The 20,175-nt window shown below is 37.5% G+C and overlaps 1 protein-coding gene across 6 annotated transcripts in view; it reads left to right on the forward strand.

Moving 5' to 3' along the window:
* The window catches only part of ZNF215 (zinc finger protein 215), a 36,516-nt gene that overhangs the window by 12,125 nt on the left and 4,216 nt on the right, over positions 1-20,175 (forward strand). For 4 of the 6 annotated variants that reach the window (XM_036996463.2, XM_073216088.1, XM_036996462.2 and 1 more), the window contains 3 exons: positions 7,551-7,636; positions 8,982-9,114; positions 9,406-9,489. In XM_036996463.2, the coding sequence (XP_036852358.1) occupies positions 7,551-7,636; positions 8,982-9,114; positions 9,406-9,489 (303 nt within the window). The remainder of the gene's footprint in view (positions 1-7,550; positions 7,637-8,981; positions 9,115-9,405; positions 9,490-20,175) is intronic. The other 2 variants (XM_073216089.1, XM_036996465.2) reach the window with 1 other exon arrangement.

The following is a 20,175-nucleotide window of genomic DNA, read 5'->3' on the forward strand; positions in this document are numbered from 1 at the left end:
CCAGTCACAGTGGCTTAAAGCAACATGAATGTATTATCCTACAGGTCTGTAGATCAGTGGGTCCAGCATGGGTCTCTCTGAGCTAAAAATCAAGGCATTAGGAGGACTGCATTCCTTCCTGGGCCTCATGATCCCTTTCTCCCATCTTCAAAGCTGGCAGTGGTGAACCAAGTCCTTTTCATACTATCATGTCTCTGACCCTCCATTCTCTTGTCTTGGCATGTGTACCTGCTTTTGGTTGGCCTTGTGCTGGCCTTCTTGGCCTGTGCACATAGCTGGGACTGATTTTCAGGATTTGTGTGATTAGATTGGGACCACTGAGATAATTTGGGATGATTTCTTCATCTCTAAGTCTTTAATTATATCTGCTGAGTCCCTTTGCCATGTATCCAGGAATTAGGGTGTGGATATCTCTGGAGGCAATTATTTTACCTTTCACACGGGTCAAAAAATATAAAGTGTGAGGTGGGAATGTGATAAGTATAGACTATTCTTGAAGTTTAGTTGGGAAGGAAATGAGAGGTTGAAGTATAATAGAAGGACTGAGAAAGGCAGTTAGTTTCTTTTAACCTGTCATGGCTCTCTGAAGACCCCACTCAAACAGCTTGTCCTTTTTTAGGGTCTCAGGGCTGAGGCAGCTACCTGAGGGGTATTTGTCAAAAACATTTAATGGAAGATGTGGAACATTTGATGGAACAACTAGATAAAAGATAAAAAAGGAAATAGAAGATGTGAACAACATGATAAACTTAACTAGACATAATAAATATAGAAGGCGCCCCACTCAACAATAGCAGAATGGAGTGCACATGGAACTTTCTCCAGGTTAGACCAAATGTTAGGCCAAAAATAAGTCACAATAAATATAAACATTTAAATCATACAAGGTATTTTTTCTGACCACTACAGAATGAAATTAGAAATCAAGAGAAAGCAATAACAAAAGAAAATCTGGAAAATTCACAAATATATAGAAAATCTTAAAACTCTTCAACAACCAATGAGTCAAAGAAGAAATCACAAGGGAAATTAGAAAATACTCTGAGAGGAAAGAAAACAAAAACACAAGATATCAAAGCTTACAGGATTCAATGAAAGTAGAGCTCAGAAATTTATAGCTGTAAATGCCTATGTTAAAGAAGTTTCAATTAAATAACCATGTACCTTAAGGAACTATCAAAAGAAGAGCAAATGAAACACTTATCAAACAGAAGGAAGACAATAAGTGATTAGACAGAGATATATAAAATAGAGAATAGAAAAACAGAACCAATAAAACCAGAAGTGGGTCATTTGAAAAGATCAACAAAATTGACAAAGGTTTAGCTATACTGACCAAAGAGAAAAGACTCAAATTACTTAAAATCAGGAGTAAAAGTAGAGATGTTGCAACTGATCTTGCATGAATCAAAAGGATTGTAAGAGAATACTAGGAATATTTATGTGCCAAGAAATTTGATAGATTAAATAGAAAAGTTCTGAAAACACTAACAGACTACCAAAACTGACTCCAGAAGAAATAGAAAACATAAATTCATCTTTAACAACTCAGGAGATTGAATTGGTAATCAAAAAACTCAGGGACAAGATAGCTTCACTGGTGGATTCTATTAAACATTTAAAGAATAATTAACACCAGTCTTTCTCAAACTCTTCCAAAAAATTAAGGAGGAGGGAATACTTCCTGGCTGATTTTATGATGTGAGTTTTAACCTGTTGCCAAAGCCAGACAAAGGCATCACAAGAAAACTAGCAAACTAAATCCATCAGCCTATTAAGAGGATTATACACTGTGATCAAATGGGGTTTATCCCAGGAATACAACAATCATTGAACATATGAAAATCAATGCTATACATCATACTAATAGAATGGAGAGGGGAAAATATCACAATGTTTATTTCCATTGATGCAGAAAAAACATTTGACAACATTCATCTACCCTTTTATGATAAAAAAAACACTCAACAAACTAGGAGTAGAAGAGAATTACCTCCACCTGATAGAGGGTATCTGTGAAAAATCTACAGCAAACATCATACTTAATGATGAATGACTGAAAGCTTTACCTTCAGGATCAGGAATACAAGAAGAATGCCCACTGTCACCACTTCTATTCCCCATCATATTGGAGGTTCTGCCAGTGCAACTAGACAATAAAAAGAAAGAAAAGGCATCCTAATTGGAAAGGAAGAAGTAAAACTACTGGCAGATGACCTGCTGTTATACAGAGAAAATTCTGAAGAATACAATAAAAAATTATTACACCTAATAAATTTATCAAAAGTTTCAAGATACAGGATTAACATGCAAAAATCAGTTACTGTACATTGGCAATGATAATCCTAAATGAAATTAAGAAAATAATTTCATCTATAATAGCATCAAAAAAAATAAAATACTTAACTATAAGGAGGTGTAATACTTGTCCACTATAACTACAAAACATTGTTGAAAGAAATTAAAGAAGACCTTAAGTGGAAGACATTTTCTGTACACTTTACACAATGTTTCATGCCGTTTTTTTTCACTAAAAAATAATTTAAAAAGGACATATGTGTTCATGGTTTGGAAGACTTAGTGTTAAGATACTACTCACCAAATGATCTACAAATTCAAATGCAATTATGTCAAAATTTCAGTTACCTTTTTTTTTTTCAGAAATGGACAAGCTGATCTTGAAATTCACATGGAATTACACAGGACCCCAAGTAACGAAAACAGCCTTGATAACAAAATTTGAGGATGCACACTTCCCAATTTCAAAACTTACTACAAAGCTACAATAAAGCCACGTGGTAGTATAAGAGGATAGACTTATGGATCAATGGAATTGAATTAGGGGTTCAGAAATAAACTCATAAATGTGTGCTCAGTTGATTTCATCAAGGGTGCTAAGAAGACTTGTTGAAATCAGGAAAATAGGAAAATAGTTTTTTAATGAATGGTGCTGGAACAACTTGATATAGGGAAAAGATTGAAGTTGGACCTCATACCATGTATAAAAATGAACTCAAAACAGATTGATGGATCTAAAAGTAAGATCTAAGGTTATTCCTTAACTCTAAATCACTTTGAATTTGGTAATTGATGCTTAGACATGACACCAAAAATAAAAGCACCCAAAAAGCATAAAACATTGAAATTAAAAAGCTCTGTCCATCAAAGGATACAAGAAAGTGAAAAGAGAAACATACATAATGAGAAAATACTTGGAAATCATACCTAATAAAGGTCTAATATTGGGAAGATATAAAGAATGTTTATACTAAACCAGAAAAAGACAAGCAATGCAATTTTTAAAATGGGCAATGGACTTGAATAGATAATTCTCAGAAGATGTGCAGATGGCCAAGTATAGGAATAATTGCTCAACATCATTAGTTACTGTTGAACCTACAATATTAAACCCACAATGAGTTACCATTAGACATCCACTAGGAGAGCTGTCATAATAAAAACAACAAAGAAAAAGAACTGTTGGCAGGGATGTGGAGAAATTGGAACCCTCATATGTTGCTGTTGGTAATGTAAAGTGATGCAGCCACAATGGAAAACAGTTTGGTGTTTCCTCAAGAAGTTAAACATAGAATTACCATGTACCCAAGAGAATTGAAAATGTGTATGTTTACACAAAAATTTGACCATAAAAGTTCATAGCATTATTTATAATAGCCCCAAACTGGAAACAATCCAAATGTCCATCAACTGATGAATGGATAAATAAACATGGTATATCCATACAGCCATAATAATTAAGTACTGATATGTGCTACAGCATTGGCAAACCCCCAAAACATTATGCTGATTTAAAAGAGACACAGAAAGTTACATACCATATGATTCAATTTATATGGAATTCCCAGAATAGGCAAATCCATAAAGGTAATATGGAAGAGAGGGGAGATAGGGAGTGACTCTTTAACAGATACAGGGTTACTTTTGTGAGGTATTGAAAATGTTCTGGAACTAGAATGTGGTTGCGTAACATTGTGAATATACTAAAAGCTACTGAATTGTATACTTTAAAATGGTTAGTTTTGTGTTATGCGAATTTTACTTCAATTTTTTATGGTAGAAAAGAGACATCATTAGGTCAAACCAAAATGGGATAATAGAATGAATATAAAGGATAAGTGTTCAAGGAACTAAAGACTCTGAAAGAGTGCTGGAAGTGATCTCCCATGAAATCCAGGCTGCACAAAGTGACTTCAGAAAAGGGGTGATAGACTGGGAAAAGATTAAAGAACCAATGTATTATGGCAGGACCTTGATAAAAGCGGGAGAATGTACTAAGATCAAGAAAGTGAAAACTCAGGATAGGAAAATGTAGTTAGGGATTGATTTATTCAAATTTGTTCTTAATAGAATAATTCTAAATAATAAGGAACCAAGTATGAGCAAGGAAGTAGTTTCATTGCTGATGGTTATTAGAAATAGGGTGTTAAGAGTCCTCAGGCTGGGTTGTTTGAAGCGTCTCTGCCAGTGTTAAAGTACCTATCATAATGTTGGTGGGTTTGGGGTGGAAAGAAAATGTGAGGTAGGTAACCACAGTTTTTAGTACAATTACTTATTTAATGTGTGTCATTCACAATAGACTAGAGGCTCTCTGAGGGTGGGAATTTATGTGCTTCACACAAAGGAGATACTCAGTAAATAAGTGATGAATAAATAAGTGAGCAAAAGTTTATGAAAATCTTTTTGTAGAGAGTAGGAAAGTCTTTGTGAAGAAGTGGGAATGGAGACAAATGAGTATATCAAAACAGCTTCCAAGCCCATAGTACTGGAGGATGAAAAGAGGTGCTTGTGATGACAACCAAGATCCATTTTATATCAGAAGAGAGAAGGAATATTTTTTTGAAGAGCTTGAGAATGTATATGAATTTTTCATTGAACAGAATGAGTTTCAGGGAACACAAGTGTAAAGGCTCAAGGAGGTCAACAGAGAAGAATAATTAAAGGAAGGAAAGTGTTCAGTAAGAGCAATAAATAAGGGAACAGCTGATTGAAGGTTTTGTGCCTTCTCAAGATAATGTATTTCCAAGAATGACCAGAATAGGAAACTGTTGTGTTGACTGTCCTGGGGATTATGGGATTTAGCCGACTGAGATTTCACAATGTGTTACCAGCCGGAATAAAGTTAACAAACTAATCTTTCTGCAGCATTCACATGGTATGTTGCTGAGAAATTCAATTATTTTTTCAAATTCTGCCTTTATTTACCAAATGGTCTGATAAAATATTCCCCCTACTGGAGGGCTGTACAACACAGAGAAGACAAGTAGTGATTTTACAACATCTTACTACACTGATGGACAGTGACTGCAATGGGGTATGTGGGGGGAACTTGGTGATAGGGGGAGTCTAGTAAACATAATGTTCCTCATGTAATTATAGATTAATGATACCAAAAAAAAAGAAAGAAATATTCCCCCTACCCTTACTTAAAGTACCTATCAGAAAAGGTCTTTTCTACAGCAGGCTTCACATACTGATTTTAGCATTGTCAGTAACACAATTTATTTATTATTTAAAATCAAGATTTCATTTTGGTTACTACTGAAATTGTAATCGTTTACATCTGTAGATGAAAAAAGTGATCATACAGGGACTGTGCAGTTCCTTCTAAACAGTTGTTTGATCTTTGAATCCAGTTATAAATGTACAACGGAGGCTTAAGGCTTATTGCTATGGACTGCAAGGCTTGGTTCGTGGTCTGACATTTAAGGATCACTGGTATAACTTGCATATCTTGGAAACTTCAGGAAAGTGGTTTATTTTGGGTTTACCTTGGGTTTGCTTTTCACCAAAGGGCTGGAGAAGAGAATTGGTTATGACACAGATTTTTATGTTCTGAAAGAGTTGCTAGTTCAAGGTGGCGAGACAGCTTAAGTGTGCACATAGGCTAGACAGAATAATTTAGAGGAAAACAATCCTTGAGTGGAATTCTCCCCAGTGTGTTTGAAGAAGATGATTGGTTAGATAAAATATTCTTAGTTCTCAGTAGAATTACAGCCTGTGTCAGCTAAGCCTTAGTTAGGCCCTCTAGGACAGGATTAAAGTTATTTTTTGAAATCTGCTACAACCACAGATGAAGCCTCTGACTGAATTTTTCAACCTCTTGTAAAATATCAGCATTGCTTTTAAAGTTTTTAAAAAAATGTAAGATCTGGGCCCTGATTCCTGGCAGGGCCTGACATTTTTTTGAAGTTTTAAAGGTGATTCCTATGAATAGCATGTTAAAACTACTACTGTATCATCAAATAAAACTCTTAGAAGAAAACATAGGCAAAAATCTCTTGAATATAAGCACGAGAAAGTTTTTCCTGGACACTTCTCCTCAGGCAAGGGAAACAAAATAAAAAATGAACAAGTGGGATGTCATCAAACTAAAAATCTTCTGTAGAGCAAATGATACCATCAACAGAACAAAAAGGCATCCTACAGTATGGGAGAATATATTCATGAATGACTTATCCGATAAGGGGTTAATATCCAAAATACATAAACAGCTTACATGCCTCAACACCCAAAAAACAAAAAACCCAATTAAAAAATGGGCAGAGGATCTGAATAGACACTTCTTCAAAGAAGAAATTCAGATGGCCAACAGGCTCATGAAAAGATGCTCCATGTTGCTAATCATCAGGGAAATGCAAATTAAAATCACAATGTGATATCACTTCATACCAGTTAGGTTGGCCAACATCCAAAAGACCAGAAACAAGTCCTGGTGAGGATGCGGAGAAAGGGGAGCCCTCCTACACTGTTGGTGGGAATGTAAATTAGTTCAACTCTTATGGAAAGCAATATGGAGGTTCCTCAAAAAACTAAAAATAGAAATACCATTTGATCCAGGAATTCCACTCTTAGGAATTTACGCAAAGAAAACAAGGTACCAGATTCAAAAAGACATATGCACCCCTATGTTTACTGCAGCACTATTTACAATAGCCAAGGTATGGAAGTGACTTAAGTGTCCATCTGTAGATGAATGCATAAAGAAGAGGTGGTACATAACAATGGAATATTATTCAACCATAAAAAGAAATACTACTATTTGCAACAACATGGAAGGAGCTAGAGAGTATTATGTTTAGTGAAATAAACCAGGCAGAGAAAGACCAGTAAAATGACTTCACTCATCTGTGGAGTATAACAGCAAAGCAAAACTGAAGGACCAAAACAGCAGCAGACTCACAGGCTCCAAGAAGGGACTAGTGGCTACCAAAGGGGAGTGGCTGGGGAGGGTGGGTTGGAAGGGAGGGAGAAGGGGATTAAGGGGTACTGTAATTGGCAGTCACCATATAGGTAGGTCATGGAAAGGCAGTACAGCATGGAGAAGACAAGTAATGACTCTTAACATCTTACTACGCTGATAGACAGTGACTGCAATGGGGTCAGGGTGAGGACTTGATAATATGGGTGAATGTTGAAATCTTCATAAGATTGTATATCAATGATAGTATAATAAAAAAAATACCAACTGCTGTAATAAGTTTCTCCACAGCAAATCTTGTCCTCCTGATGTTTTCCTTCATCTTCCTCAGAGATACCCTGCAGGAAATCTGTCCTCCAGAAGGGGAGCGTCAGGACGGAAAAAATGGAAGCTGACTCACTAACAGGCAAATCCCAGGTGAATTAGGAGTCCAGTCTTCACTGAAATGACCTGCTTTTCTCTTTTGATCTTTCAGTTTTTGCCAGACAGCTCCATCTAAGGACATAGACTGTTATTTTACACAGGACATTGAACACTGGACTTATTTTATTTTAGTTAGTTATACATTCTTTGGAAAATATTTAATCTTTGTATATTCTCTGTGCATGTTTTTCCTCAAAGTTGTAAACAATAATTGTAGCTATAGAAATACAGCCTCCCAGAGAATTAAATTTTTAAGAATTTTAGAATGAGAAGTGAAGGGGGCCAAGGGCAGAATCTTGAGCAATGTTGTTTGATAAGCAGGAGCAGAGGAAACCTCAAGGATACGCAAATGAAAAGACTGTAGTGGACTGAGAAAATATGCTGTTACATTGAAAGCAAAGGCTGAGAATATTTCAAGGAGAGATTCTTTAGAATATCAGGGAAGTTCAGCCTGAGTAGTGTCTATTAATTTATCTTCATGGAGATGCTAACACACATGGGAACTGAAGCCAGGTTACAGGGGATTGAAGAATGAGAAGGTGAGAAAGCCGGCAAACTCGTGTAGATGACAGATTCGCAAGGATTGTTGTGAGGTTGAGGGAAGGATAGCGATGGGGTTGAGAATGCACAGAGCGAAGTACAGCAGCTGTTGACAGGATGGCCCTTGTAACAAGTGTTTATGCCATGCCTCCTATGCCAGACACTTCTGTAAGGGCTGGGAATATGATGGCAAGTGAAAGAATGAGTGAGCCTGCAGTTGTGCAGGTTGCATTCTAGCTGAGGTGGATGCCAGCAAGTAGGGCAATTGCAGGGAATCCTTGTTCCAACAAGAGGCAGGAACAGTGCGGTGCAGGCTGACGAGCAGGAAGGCCACCTTGGGCATCGGGAGAAGTCTGTGTGACACAGGGACACTGGGCTGTGAGACCTGAGTGATGAGGACTTAAAAGGCTGCATCTCAGGGTGCCCTGCCTCTTAAGCCAGCAGAGCCCACACCCTCAAAAATCTCCCTCAGATCTCCCTGAAATTCTTCCTGTTCTCAACTCTGTTAATGTGAATTATTTGTACTCTGTAGTAATTTTTTGTTCCACAATTACTCCAAGTGTCTTTTTCTGCTCAGCCAAAATGTAATGTAGAGCTTGGACCTCATTCACTTTTCTTCTGCAACACTCACAGGGTACCAAGTTGATAGGCCCTAATATAACTTGACGTTCACCACTTAGAGCCCCATACATTGTTCTATCGATTTCTTGTATATTTTGACTACCTATTGCAAATTTGTTCCTCCTCTTGTAATATTTTTGGGAGTGATCTTTGATTAAAAAGGAATTTACTGTTTTAGGAACCAGTGACATTCAAAGATGTGGTTGTGGCATTCAGCGAGGATGAGTGGGGGCAGCTGGACCCTGCTGTAAAGAACCTGTACAGGGATGTGATGCTGGAGAACTATAAGAACCTGAACTCACTGCATAAAGGTGGCTTCTGCATGTTGGCCTCATCTGCTCATCAGGAGTCTCTTCGTCTACTGTTACAACCTAGGACCACTAAGTGGTTCAGGGCACTGGGGTTTGGGCTCAGGTTTCCTGATACTGCTGGGCACAATAGCAAATTTCTATGTTTGATTGGAAGTCCTTTCTGATGTAGAGCTGTGGTGACCTCTGGCTTTATCTTCAGCAGCTCTTAGACTATTACATTGGGTGGACTTCTCTTCCTTGTACAAATGTCTGAAGTGCCTTCGTTATTGTTTTCATTTCCCCCATGAACAGAGCATCTACTTTGCAAACCAGTTGAGATCTCTGAGGAAAAAAGATGGATAATGAAGAAAGAAATCCCAAGAACAACTGTTTTTGGTAAGAACCAAGCCAATACAAGGCATTTGTAAGAAGCTTCTGTTTTTAAACACACAGGTTCAACCCTGCCTTTGAGTAGGTAGTTAGGGAGGTGAAACAAAAGCACCTAAGCTTTGAAAAAAAAGTCAGTATTGCTTTTCATTCACAGATTCTTTTTCTTATGTGGACAGGCAAAATAGTGTTGCAGGCTAGGAACACAGACACTTAAGGCTGTGTGGCCTGAGGCAACCTGTCCTGCCAGTTTCCTCATCTGTAGTGTGGATTTAATATCAGTATTTACCTCCATGCCCCTGTGAGGATTCAATGAACTGATATGTGTAGCACACTTAGAATGGTGCCTGGCCTGTGGTGCTAAATAAACAAATATTAGCCGACCTAACATTGAAAGCCTCTCTGTTGAAAGAAAACAGTTCTGTTTTATACTATAGACTTCAACAATTTATTTTTCCTTCTTTTAATAGAGAACTCTTTAATATGTGCCTCAACTTCCTACCATTTGTGTTTCTTTCTACCTCATCATCATCTCTTTATTAGCATTTTGTTTGTGAGATTATAAATTTATTGTGTGCTTAAGATCTAGTAAGTATAGGAAAGTATGTCATAACCTCATACCCAGAGCTATGTAATATTAACATTTTTCAAAAATTTTTATTAAAGTATCATTAATATATAATCTTATGTTGGTTTCAAATGTACATCACAGTGGTTCAACAGTCCCCATGATCAGCTTATATTGTGACTGTGAATTACTGTGCCCTTTTGTCCCCCTCCCTCTCCACCTCCTGTACACGCCCCACCCCTCCCTTTGGTAACTGCTAGTCACATCTCAGTGTGTATAAGTCTACTGGTGTTTTGTGCCTTCCTTTTGCTTTGTTATTATATTTCACAAATACTTGAAATCATGCAGTATTTGTCTTTCTCTACCTGCCTTATTTCACTGAGCATAATACCCGCTAGATCCATCCATGTTGTTGCAAATGACAGGATTTCTTTTCTTTTTATGGTTGAATAATATGCTGTTGTGCATATGTACCACCTCTTCTTTATCTATTCGTCTATTGATGGACACTGAGGTTGTTTCCATATCTTGGCTATTGCAAATAATGTGGTCATAAACATAGGAGTGAATATATCTTTTCAAATCAGGGGTTTTGTTTTCTTTTCCTAGGTATTTTATTCTTTTTTTGATGCAATTGTAAATGGAGTTGTTTTCTGGATTTCTCTTTCTGCTAGTTTGTTGTTAGTATATAGGAATGAGACAGATTGCTGTGTATTTATTTTGTATTTTGCAACTTTGCTGAATTCAGTTAGTGGTTTTTGTAGTTTTTTGGTGGATTCTTTAGTATTTTCTGTGAACAGTATCATGTCATCTGCAAATAGTGGTAGTTTAATTTTTTCCTTACCCATTTTGATGTCTTTTATCTCTTTTTGTTGTCTGATTGCCTTGACTAGGACCTCCAGAACTATGTTGAATAAAAGTGGAGAGAGTGAGCATCCTTGTCTTGTTCCTAATCTTAGAGGAAAAGCTTTCAGCCTTTCACTATTAAGTACAATGTTGGCTATGGGTTTGTCATTTATGGTCTTTGTTATGTTGAGGTACATACCCTATATACCCATGTTTTATCATGAATAGATGTTGAATTTTGTCAAATGCTTTTTCAGCATCTGTTGAGATGATCATGTGGTTTTTATCCTTTTTGTTAATGTCATGTATGATATTGTTTGACTTACTAATATTGTACCATCCTTGCATCCTTGAAATAAATTCCACTTGGTCATGATGGATGATCTTTTGATGTATTTTTGGATTTGGTTTGCTAATATTTTGTTGAGGGTTTTTGAATCTATATTCATCAGTGATATTAATCTGTAATTTTCTTTTTTTGTGGTGCCTTTGTCTGGTTTTGGTATTAGAGTGATGCTGGCCTCATAGAATGAGTTTGGATGTATTACCTCCTTTTCTACTCTTCGGAATACTTTAAGAAGAATGGGTATTACCTGTTCTTTAAATGTTTGGTAGAATTCAGCTGTGAAGCCATGATGACATGGAATTTTGTTTTTTGGGAGTTTTTGATTACCAGTTCATTGCTGGTCATTTTTCTGTTCAGATTTTGTTTTTTCCTGGTTCAATCTTGGAAAGTTGTATTTTTCCAGGAAGTTGTCCATTTCTTCTAGGTTGTCCAATTTGCATATAGTTTTTCATAGTATTCTCTCATAATGCTTGTATTTCTGTGGTATCCATTGTGACTGTTCCTTGTTTGTTTCTGATTCTGTTTATGTGTGTACATCTCTTGTTTGTGGCACCTCTGGCTATTTTGTTTATTTTCTCAACCTGCTCCTGGTTTCTTTGATTTTTTTCTATTTTATTCTTCTCTATTTTATTAATTTCTACTCTGATCTTTATTATGTCCCTCCTTATACTAGGCTTCATTTGTTCTTTTTCTAGTTTAATTTTTATTTTAGATTTTTTTTTTGGCATTGTTCTTGTTTCTTGTGGTAAGCCTTTATTGCTGTGTACTTTCCTTTTAGAGCTGCTTTTGCTGCCTCCCACAGATTTTGGGCTGTTGTGTTTTTGTTTTTGTTTCCATGTATTGCTTGATTTCTGTTTCAGTTTGTGCACTGATCCATTGGTTATGTAGAAGCATGTTGTTTAGCCTCCATGTGTTTGTAGGTCTTTTTGTTTTCTTTGTGTAATTTCTAATTTTGTATGATTGTAGTCTGAGAGGCTGTTTGATACAACTTCAATCTTTTTCAATTTATTAAGGCTCTTCCTATGGCTTAGTATGTGATCTATTCTGGAGAACATTCCACGTACACTTGAGAAAAATGTGTGTCCTGCTGCTTTTGGGTAGAGTGTTTTGTAGATATCTGTTAAATCCATTTGATCTACTGTATTGTTCAGGGCCTCTGTTTCCTTATTTATTTTTTTTCTTTTTGATATATTGATGTGAGCAGTGTGTTGAAAGTCTCCTAAAGTGAATGTGTTGCATTATAGTTCTGCCTTTAATTCTGTTTGCTTTAATTTGCTTTACATATTTAAGTGCTCCTATGTTGTGTTCATAGATACAATGTTTGTATTCTCTTCTTAGACTAATTCCTTTATTATTATATAATGTCATTCTTTGTCTCTTGATACTTTCTTTGTTTTGAAATCAATTTTGTCTGAGGTAGGTACTAATAATCCTGCTTTTTTCTTCCTATTATTTTCATTTACTGTCTTTCATCCATTCACTTTTAGTCTGTGTATGTTTTTGGTCTAAAATGAGTCCTGTAGGCAGCAAATAGATGGATTTTGTTTCCTTATCCATTCTGCCACTCTATGTCTTTGATTGATGCATTCAGTCCATTTACATTTTAGGTGATTATTAATAGATATGTGCTTATTGCTATTTTATCAGTTATTTTCTAGCTGCTTTTTATAGTTCCTCACTGTTTCTTTCGTTCTCTTTTATATTCTTGTTATTGATGGTTTTCTTTAATGTTGTAATTGGGTTTCTCTCTTTAATTTCTTCTGTTGATTGTGTGTGTATTTATTGTAGGCTTTAGTTTTGTGGTTACCAAAGGTTCAAGGATAGCTTCCTTGCTATATAATAGTCTACCTTAAATTGCTGATTGCTATATTTCAAACACAATCTAAAGGTACTTTTTTCTTCTTTTTCCTCCACATTTTTTAAAAAATTCATTTTATTATCATTAATCTACAATTACAAAGAACATTATGGTTACTAGACTGACCCTTCACCAAGTCCCTCCCCACAAACCACATTATAGTCACTGTCCATCAGCATAGTAAGATGCTGTAGACTCATTATTTGTCTTCTCTGTGTTGCACATCCCTCCATATGCCCCCCCACATTATACATGCTAATCGTAAGGCCTCCTTTCTTTTTCCCCGCCCTTATCCCTCCCGTCCCACCCCTCCTGCCCAGTCGCTTTCCCTTTGGTAACTGTTAGTCCATTCTTGGGTTCTGTGATTCTGCTGCTGTTTTGTTCCTTCAGTTTTTACTTTTGTTGTTATACTCCACAGATGAGTGAAATCATTTGATACTTGTCTTTCTCCACCTGGCTTATTTCACTGGGCATAATACCCTCTAGCTACATCCATGTTGCTGCAAATGGTAGGATTTGTTTTCTTCTTATGACTGAATAATATTCCATTGTGTTTATGTACCACATCTTCTTTATCCATTCATCTACTGATGGACACTTAGGTTGCTTCCATTTCTTGGCTATTGTAAATAATGCTGCGATAAACATAGGGGTGCATCTGTCTTTTTCAAACTGGAGTGCTGCATTCTTAGGGTAAATTCCTAGAAGTGGAATTCCTGGGTCAAATGGTATTTCTATTTTGAGCTTTTTGAGGAACCTCCATACTGCTCTCCACAATGGTTGAACTAATTTGCATTCCCACCAGCAGTGAAGGAGGGTTCCCCTTTCTCCGCAACCTCGCCAACATGTGTTGTTGCTTGTCTTTTGGATGGTGGTGATCCTTACTGGTGTGAGGTGATATCTCATTGTGATTTTAATTTGCATTTCTCTGATGCAAGCGATGTGGAGCATCTTTTAATGTGTCTGTTGGCCATCTGAATTTCTTTGGAGAACTGTCTGTTCAGCTCCTCTGCCCATTTTTTAATTAGATTGTTTACTTTTTGTTTGTTGAGGTGTGTGAGCTCTTTATTTATTTTAGATGTCAAGCCTTTATCGGATCTGTCATTTATGAATATATTCTCCCATACTGTAGGGTACCTTTTTGTTTTATTGATGGTGTCCTTTGCTGTACACAAGCTTTTCAGCTTGATATAGTCCCGCTGGTTCATTTTTGCTTTTGTTTCCCTTGCCTGGGGAGATATGTTCATGAAAAAGTCACTCATGTTTATGTCCAAGAGATTTTTGCCTATGTTTTTTTCTAAGAGTTTTATGGTTTCATGACTTACATTTAGGTCTTTGATCCATTTAGAATTTACTTTTGTGTATGGGTTAGACAGTGATCCAGTTTCATTCTATTACATGTAGCTGTTCAGTTTTGCCAGCACCATCTGTTGAAGAGACTGTCATTTCCCCATTGTATGTCCATGGCTCCTTTATCATATATTAATTGACCATATATGTTTCAGTTAATATCTGGGGTCTCTGTTCTATTCCACTGGTCTGTGGCTCTGTTCTTGTGCCAGTACCAAACTGTCTTGATTAATGTGGCTTTGTAGTAGAGCTTGAAGTTGGTGAGCGAGATCCTCCCCACTTTATTCTTCCTTCTCAGTATTGCTTTGACTATTCAGGGTCTTTGGTGTTTCCATATGAAGTTTTGAACTATTTGTTCTAGTTCATTGAAGAATGTTGTTGGTAATTTGATAGGGATTGCATCAAATCTGTATATTGCTTTGGGCAAGATGGCCATTTTGACGATATTAATGCTTCCTAGCCAAGGTTCCTCCACATTTTTTATACCAGATGTCATATTCTGCACTTTTTGTGTGTCTGTTGACTGCTTTTGTGAATAGTTGATTTGCTTGTTTTGTTTCAATTTTGTATGTGCTTGATAATTAGTTGGTCTATTACCTTTACTATGGGTTTATTTTCATTGGTGAAAGCTGTTTAGCCTTATGGATATTTCTATCTACAGCAGTTCCCTTTAACACATCCTGTAATACTGGCTTAGTTGTGGTGAATTCCTTCAACTTTTCTTTTTCTGGAAATTGCTTAATACCTTCTTCAAATTAAATGATAATCTTGCTGGGTAGAGGATTCTTGGTTGGAGTTCCTTCTGTTTCAGTACATTAAATATTCATGCCACTCCCTTCTGGCCTATAGAGTTGTTGCTGAGAAGTCTACTGATAGCCTGATGGGATTTTCTTTATTAGTAATCTTTTTTCTCTCTCTGGCTGATTTCAGTACTCTGTCCTTGTCCTTGATCTTTGCCATTTTAATTATTAAATGTCTTGGTGTTGTCTTGCTGAGGTTCCTTTTGTTAGTGGATCTCTGTGCTTCCACTACCTGAGTGTCTACTTCCTTCCCCAGACTGGGAAAGTTTTCAACAATTATTTCCTTAAAGAGACTTTCTATCCCTTTGTCTTTCTCTTCTCCTGGTATCCCCTTTACGGGAATATTGTTTCATTTGGATTGGTCACATCTCTCTTATCATTCTTTCATTCCTAGAAATCCTTTTTGCTCTCTATTCCTCAGCTTGTTTTCCTGTTCTCTAATTTCCATTTCACTTACTGTTTCCTCTACATGTTCTTGTTTACTCTTAAATCCCTCCATTGTATGTTTCATTTCAGATACTGTATTCTTAACTTCGAGTGTCTCTTTTTCAGGTTTTCTCTCTCTTTGTTGATGTTCTCCCTAAGATCTTGAATATTTTTCTGTAAAACCATGAGCATGTTTATGACTTTTATTTTGAAATTGTTATCAAGAAGATTGGTGATCTGTTTCACTAAGCCCTCTTTCTGGGGTTGTGTCTTGTAGTTTTGCTTGGATCAAATTCCTCTGCCTGCTCATTTTGTCAGGGATTCTGTGTTTCTCCCCTCAGATATCTCTGCTATGCTTTCTGGCTATAGGGTAATAGCTTTATAAAGAAGGGGTGCTGTGGTTCCCAGAAGCTCAAGATTCTTTACTCTCTAGTGCCTGGTTCTATTTTGCAGGGGCCCCAGCTCTTGGCATGCTGTGGGTGGGGCCACCTGTCTGTCTGGTGTCTGTAGTGGTCTAAGTCTGGGCAGTTTGCTTCCAGTGCTGCCATCATGATGAGATCACTATGGGTGGAGATACCCTCTGTCTGGCCTTCAGCAGTGGCAGGGCTGCAGGGATAAGGGGGTGGGCAGGCTGATGTGCAGCTCTGCCTCGGCTGGACCCACAGCACTGGGTTTGGACACCTGCAGAGAGGAAGGAGCTCTTGGGGCTGGCTCCTGCAGGCACCTCCGTGGTTTGGCTGAAATGGAGCCAAGTAAGCTGGGGTGGTCTCCCTCTATATGCCAGGCAGCAAAGTGTGATGCTGCCTCTGAGCCAAATGGGTTGTCTGTCAGCAGCACACAGGGAGGTGCCTCAGGGCTGCATTGCCAGCAAGGGGAATGGAGCATCTGGGGTTCCCGAGAGTGTCTGATCTGTTGGGCTGAGTAAGGGCTGGGGAGGTATCCTCTACCTGGCCTTTAAGGTGAGGAGAGAGAGTTCTATTCAACCCTTGCTCCTCTCATGCCCCTCCCACTGCTGGAAACTCTTTCAAACTGCCTCCTCTGCTTTGGGTCTCAGGACTGGTGGAGTGTGCCTGCCCTCCACACTGGCTGAAGTCTCAGCCTCCCAGAGTGTTGTTCTGCCTGCCCCTGGTGTCCAGCCCCACTGATCACCAGAACCTAATGTAATGTGGGCTTGTGTGCTCCTGGAGCAGATCTCCAGGGCCAGGTGTGCAGTGCCCCTGAGCTACCCCATTTCTGCTCCATTCCTCTTTCTTCTACCTGTAGGTTGGGGTCAGGAGAGGATTTGGGTCCCACGCAATCTTGGCTTTGCCACCTCACCCTTTTGTGTGTGGTCCTCTCTTCTTCCTCAGGTGCAGGGGGTCTGTTCTGCAGTCTTCAGGTCATTTTCAGGTCCAGTTGCCTTTGCTATATTTCCCATTTTTATGTGTGTTTTGGAGGAGGTTGCCTTTCTATTCCACAACCTTTCGATTGTAGTATTAACATTTTTGTTTTCTTAAACCTTTTTCTTTGTGCCTCTGTAGCTTGTGGAGATTTATTTTTTCTCAAAATTGGGATCATCAGGAATATGTCATTTTGTGTCCTGTTCTCCTTACCTAGTATGATATGAGCAGTTACCTGTTGTACTAAATAGTCTATGAAAATGTGGTTTCTAATCCATATACTACATTTCATAACATACATGCATCATAATGTACTTAACCATTCCCCACCAACTGTTGAACATTCAAGTTGTTGCCAATTTTTCAGGCATAACTCATAACTTCCATAGGATACTTTATATGAACAGAAACTACCATCAAAGTGTATAAGTAAATTTAACTGTCTTGTTACATGATGCTGTTGACTACAGAAAGACCATACCCATTCACACTCTCTCTAATAATATTATTGATTATATCTCTTTCTTTATTGTTACCCTTGCAAATAGTGAATACTGTTTACTTGAAATCTTTATTAATTTGGTAGGCAAAGTGCTCTGTTTCTTCCTTTCTAGGTAAATCCTCCCCACAAGTTACCCTTTAAACCCCAAATCTCTCTGCCTTCTTTCAGTTATATTTTCACCATTTTTTCCTCACCTTCCCTAGGTTATCACACCCACAACTGCAACTTCAATTACCACATATACATAGGTGACTTAGAAATCTATATCCGTAGCTCAGGCTGCCTCCCTGAGCTGAAAACTTACATAGACATGACATTTCTTTGGGATATCTTAAAGATGCCTTAAATTCCACAAAACCAAAGTCATAATTTTTCCCTTTCTAGTCGTCTTCTGTTGTTCTCTCTCTGAGTGAGTGGCACTGCCAACCATCCAGGTATGTAAGTGTAGTTTGTGTTGTCATTGACACAACTTCATCATCATCTCCCTAATACTTGTGTTTAACTTCCTGTACCATTCCTACTCTTCCTGGTAATGAGAATGTTATCTATCTCTATTGACACCTTAGCAAACACTGGGTATTGTTTCCCTGAAACCTTTATTAACTTGATAGACAAAGTGCTGTTTCTCCCTTTCTAATGTAAATCTTCCCCACCAGTTATCCACTTGGTGGATATCTCCACTTTGTCCATCAGCAATGCCAGTACCCTAGACCATGTACTATCATCATCCCACCTCAGCTGTCACCATAGTCTTTTAATTAGTCTAAATAAAATATCTTGGCATGCCTTTTAGTTGTATCTCTGTTTTCCCCCAACTGCACTGTTTAAGCCACATTGCAATCAGAGAGTGTAAATTTTGTCATGTACTGGCTTAAATTACTATATTGATTTGTTTTGCTTACTTCATAATGCACTAGTCCCTACCTACTCCAGCCTCATCCTCCCCTTGCTCACTGTACTTGATCCATGCTGATCTACTCTGAATAAGTCAACATCAAATATGTATTAGCACCTACTGTGTCCTAAGCACTCTGGTAGGTGTTGGACTACAGCAGAGGACAGACAAGCCCATAGGAGACCTTCCCATAGGACAGACAAGCCCATAGTTGTTCCTTGAGTGTGGCTTGCACTCTGCCATCACAAGACTTCTGTACTTTCTCCTATTCTTTGCTTAGTTGACTCCTGCTCTTTAGCGCTTAAATAGGTCCACATTTCCTCAGGGATGCCTTTCTTGATCAATCAGGTTAGTTTTTTCTGTTATATTTTACCATAGTAGCACCATATTCTTTTAGCATTTGTCACATTTGTAATTTACATGTATCTGCGTGAGTTTTTGTCTCCCACACCAGGCTTTATGCTCCTTGAGGGTAGGGAACATCTCTTTTGCCCCTCCTTTGTATCTCCAGCCCTTTGCACATATATAGGAACCAAAGGAAAAAATGGATACTGAATCATAAGAAAGATAAAAATTTTTTCATTTGTTTTCATCATTATTGATTCAGTAATTGGTTATTTTATGTCCTTTTAAAAACTGTAGATATTTTAATGTGTTAAGATCTTAATGTAAATTCTTACTCACTGTTAACCAGAGCTGTGGCAAATAAGTAATCTCTGAGAGTTCCTTTTTAAAATTCATTTTTGGTGTCTGCTGTACATATATTGTTAAAGTTTATGTTGTCAGTAATCTTCCTCCATCATTTTATATGCTAATTTATACATAAGAAGAATTTTTCCATCCCCAAACTAAGAAACATTATTTCCTGATTTTATTCTAATTTTTATCTTTTCATCATTTAAATATAATGCTTTAATCAATTTGGAATTTTCTTCAGTAAGTATAATTTATTTTCCCAGTTAATGGACTGTAGTGGATTAAAGACAGCCACAAAATCTTTGTCACTCTTCTCCATCCAGATGTAGACTTTGTTTCCCCTAGTCTTGAATCTGGGCTTGTAGAAAACTAAATATTTCATCTGCAAGATGGAGCAGAATTGATGCTGTGCCGGTTGTAGGTCTAGCCTGTAACAGTACTTGCAGCACCCTCCTACTCCTCTTGGATGTCAGCAGCCACTAATTCAACTCCCCTGGTACCACTATGCTTGTGAGAAGCCCCACTTAGCCACATGGAATGTACATACATAAACACAAATACACATATATATTTTAAAGGCTTACCAAATAATTCTGATGCACATTTGGATTAAGAGCCAGTGATCCAGGTTTATTAGAGACAGTGTAAGGTAAATTTGGATAGAGAATATAAAACCAAAGTTTTGATTGCTTAACTAGTTGAAATCTATGGGTTTTGATCTACAAGTACAGATAAGACACTAGAGTGATTTTTTAAAATTGGGAGAAATTGTCAGACCAAAGAAAGGCAGAGAGGTGGTTTGGCAAGGGCTGTTCTCCAGGAGAGTTGTAGGCAGAGACCCAGGATTCAGATTATAGGCTATGGGGTTAAAGTGTTCATTTTGTTTTAGATTAGAGACAGGGATAAAGTCTTGTAGATAAAGCACAGTTTGAGAGCTTGGAATTGGTGGTCAGGAGTAAGCCAGTAATTTGAAATGTATATAGAGCAAAAGAAAAGTCATGGGCTAATATGTGTAAAGACAAACCATGA

The sequence above is a fragment of the Manis javanica genome, chromosome 11, assembly GCF_040802235.1.
Source record: "Manis javanica isolate MJ-LG chromosome 11, MJ_LKY, whole genome shotgun sequence".
Classification (NCBI taxonomy): Eukaryota; Metazoa; Chordata; class Mammalia; order Pholidota; family Manidae; genus Manis; species Manis javanica.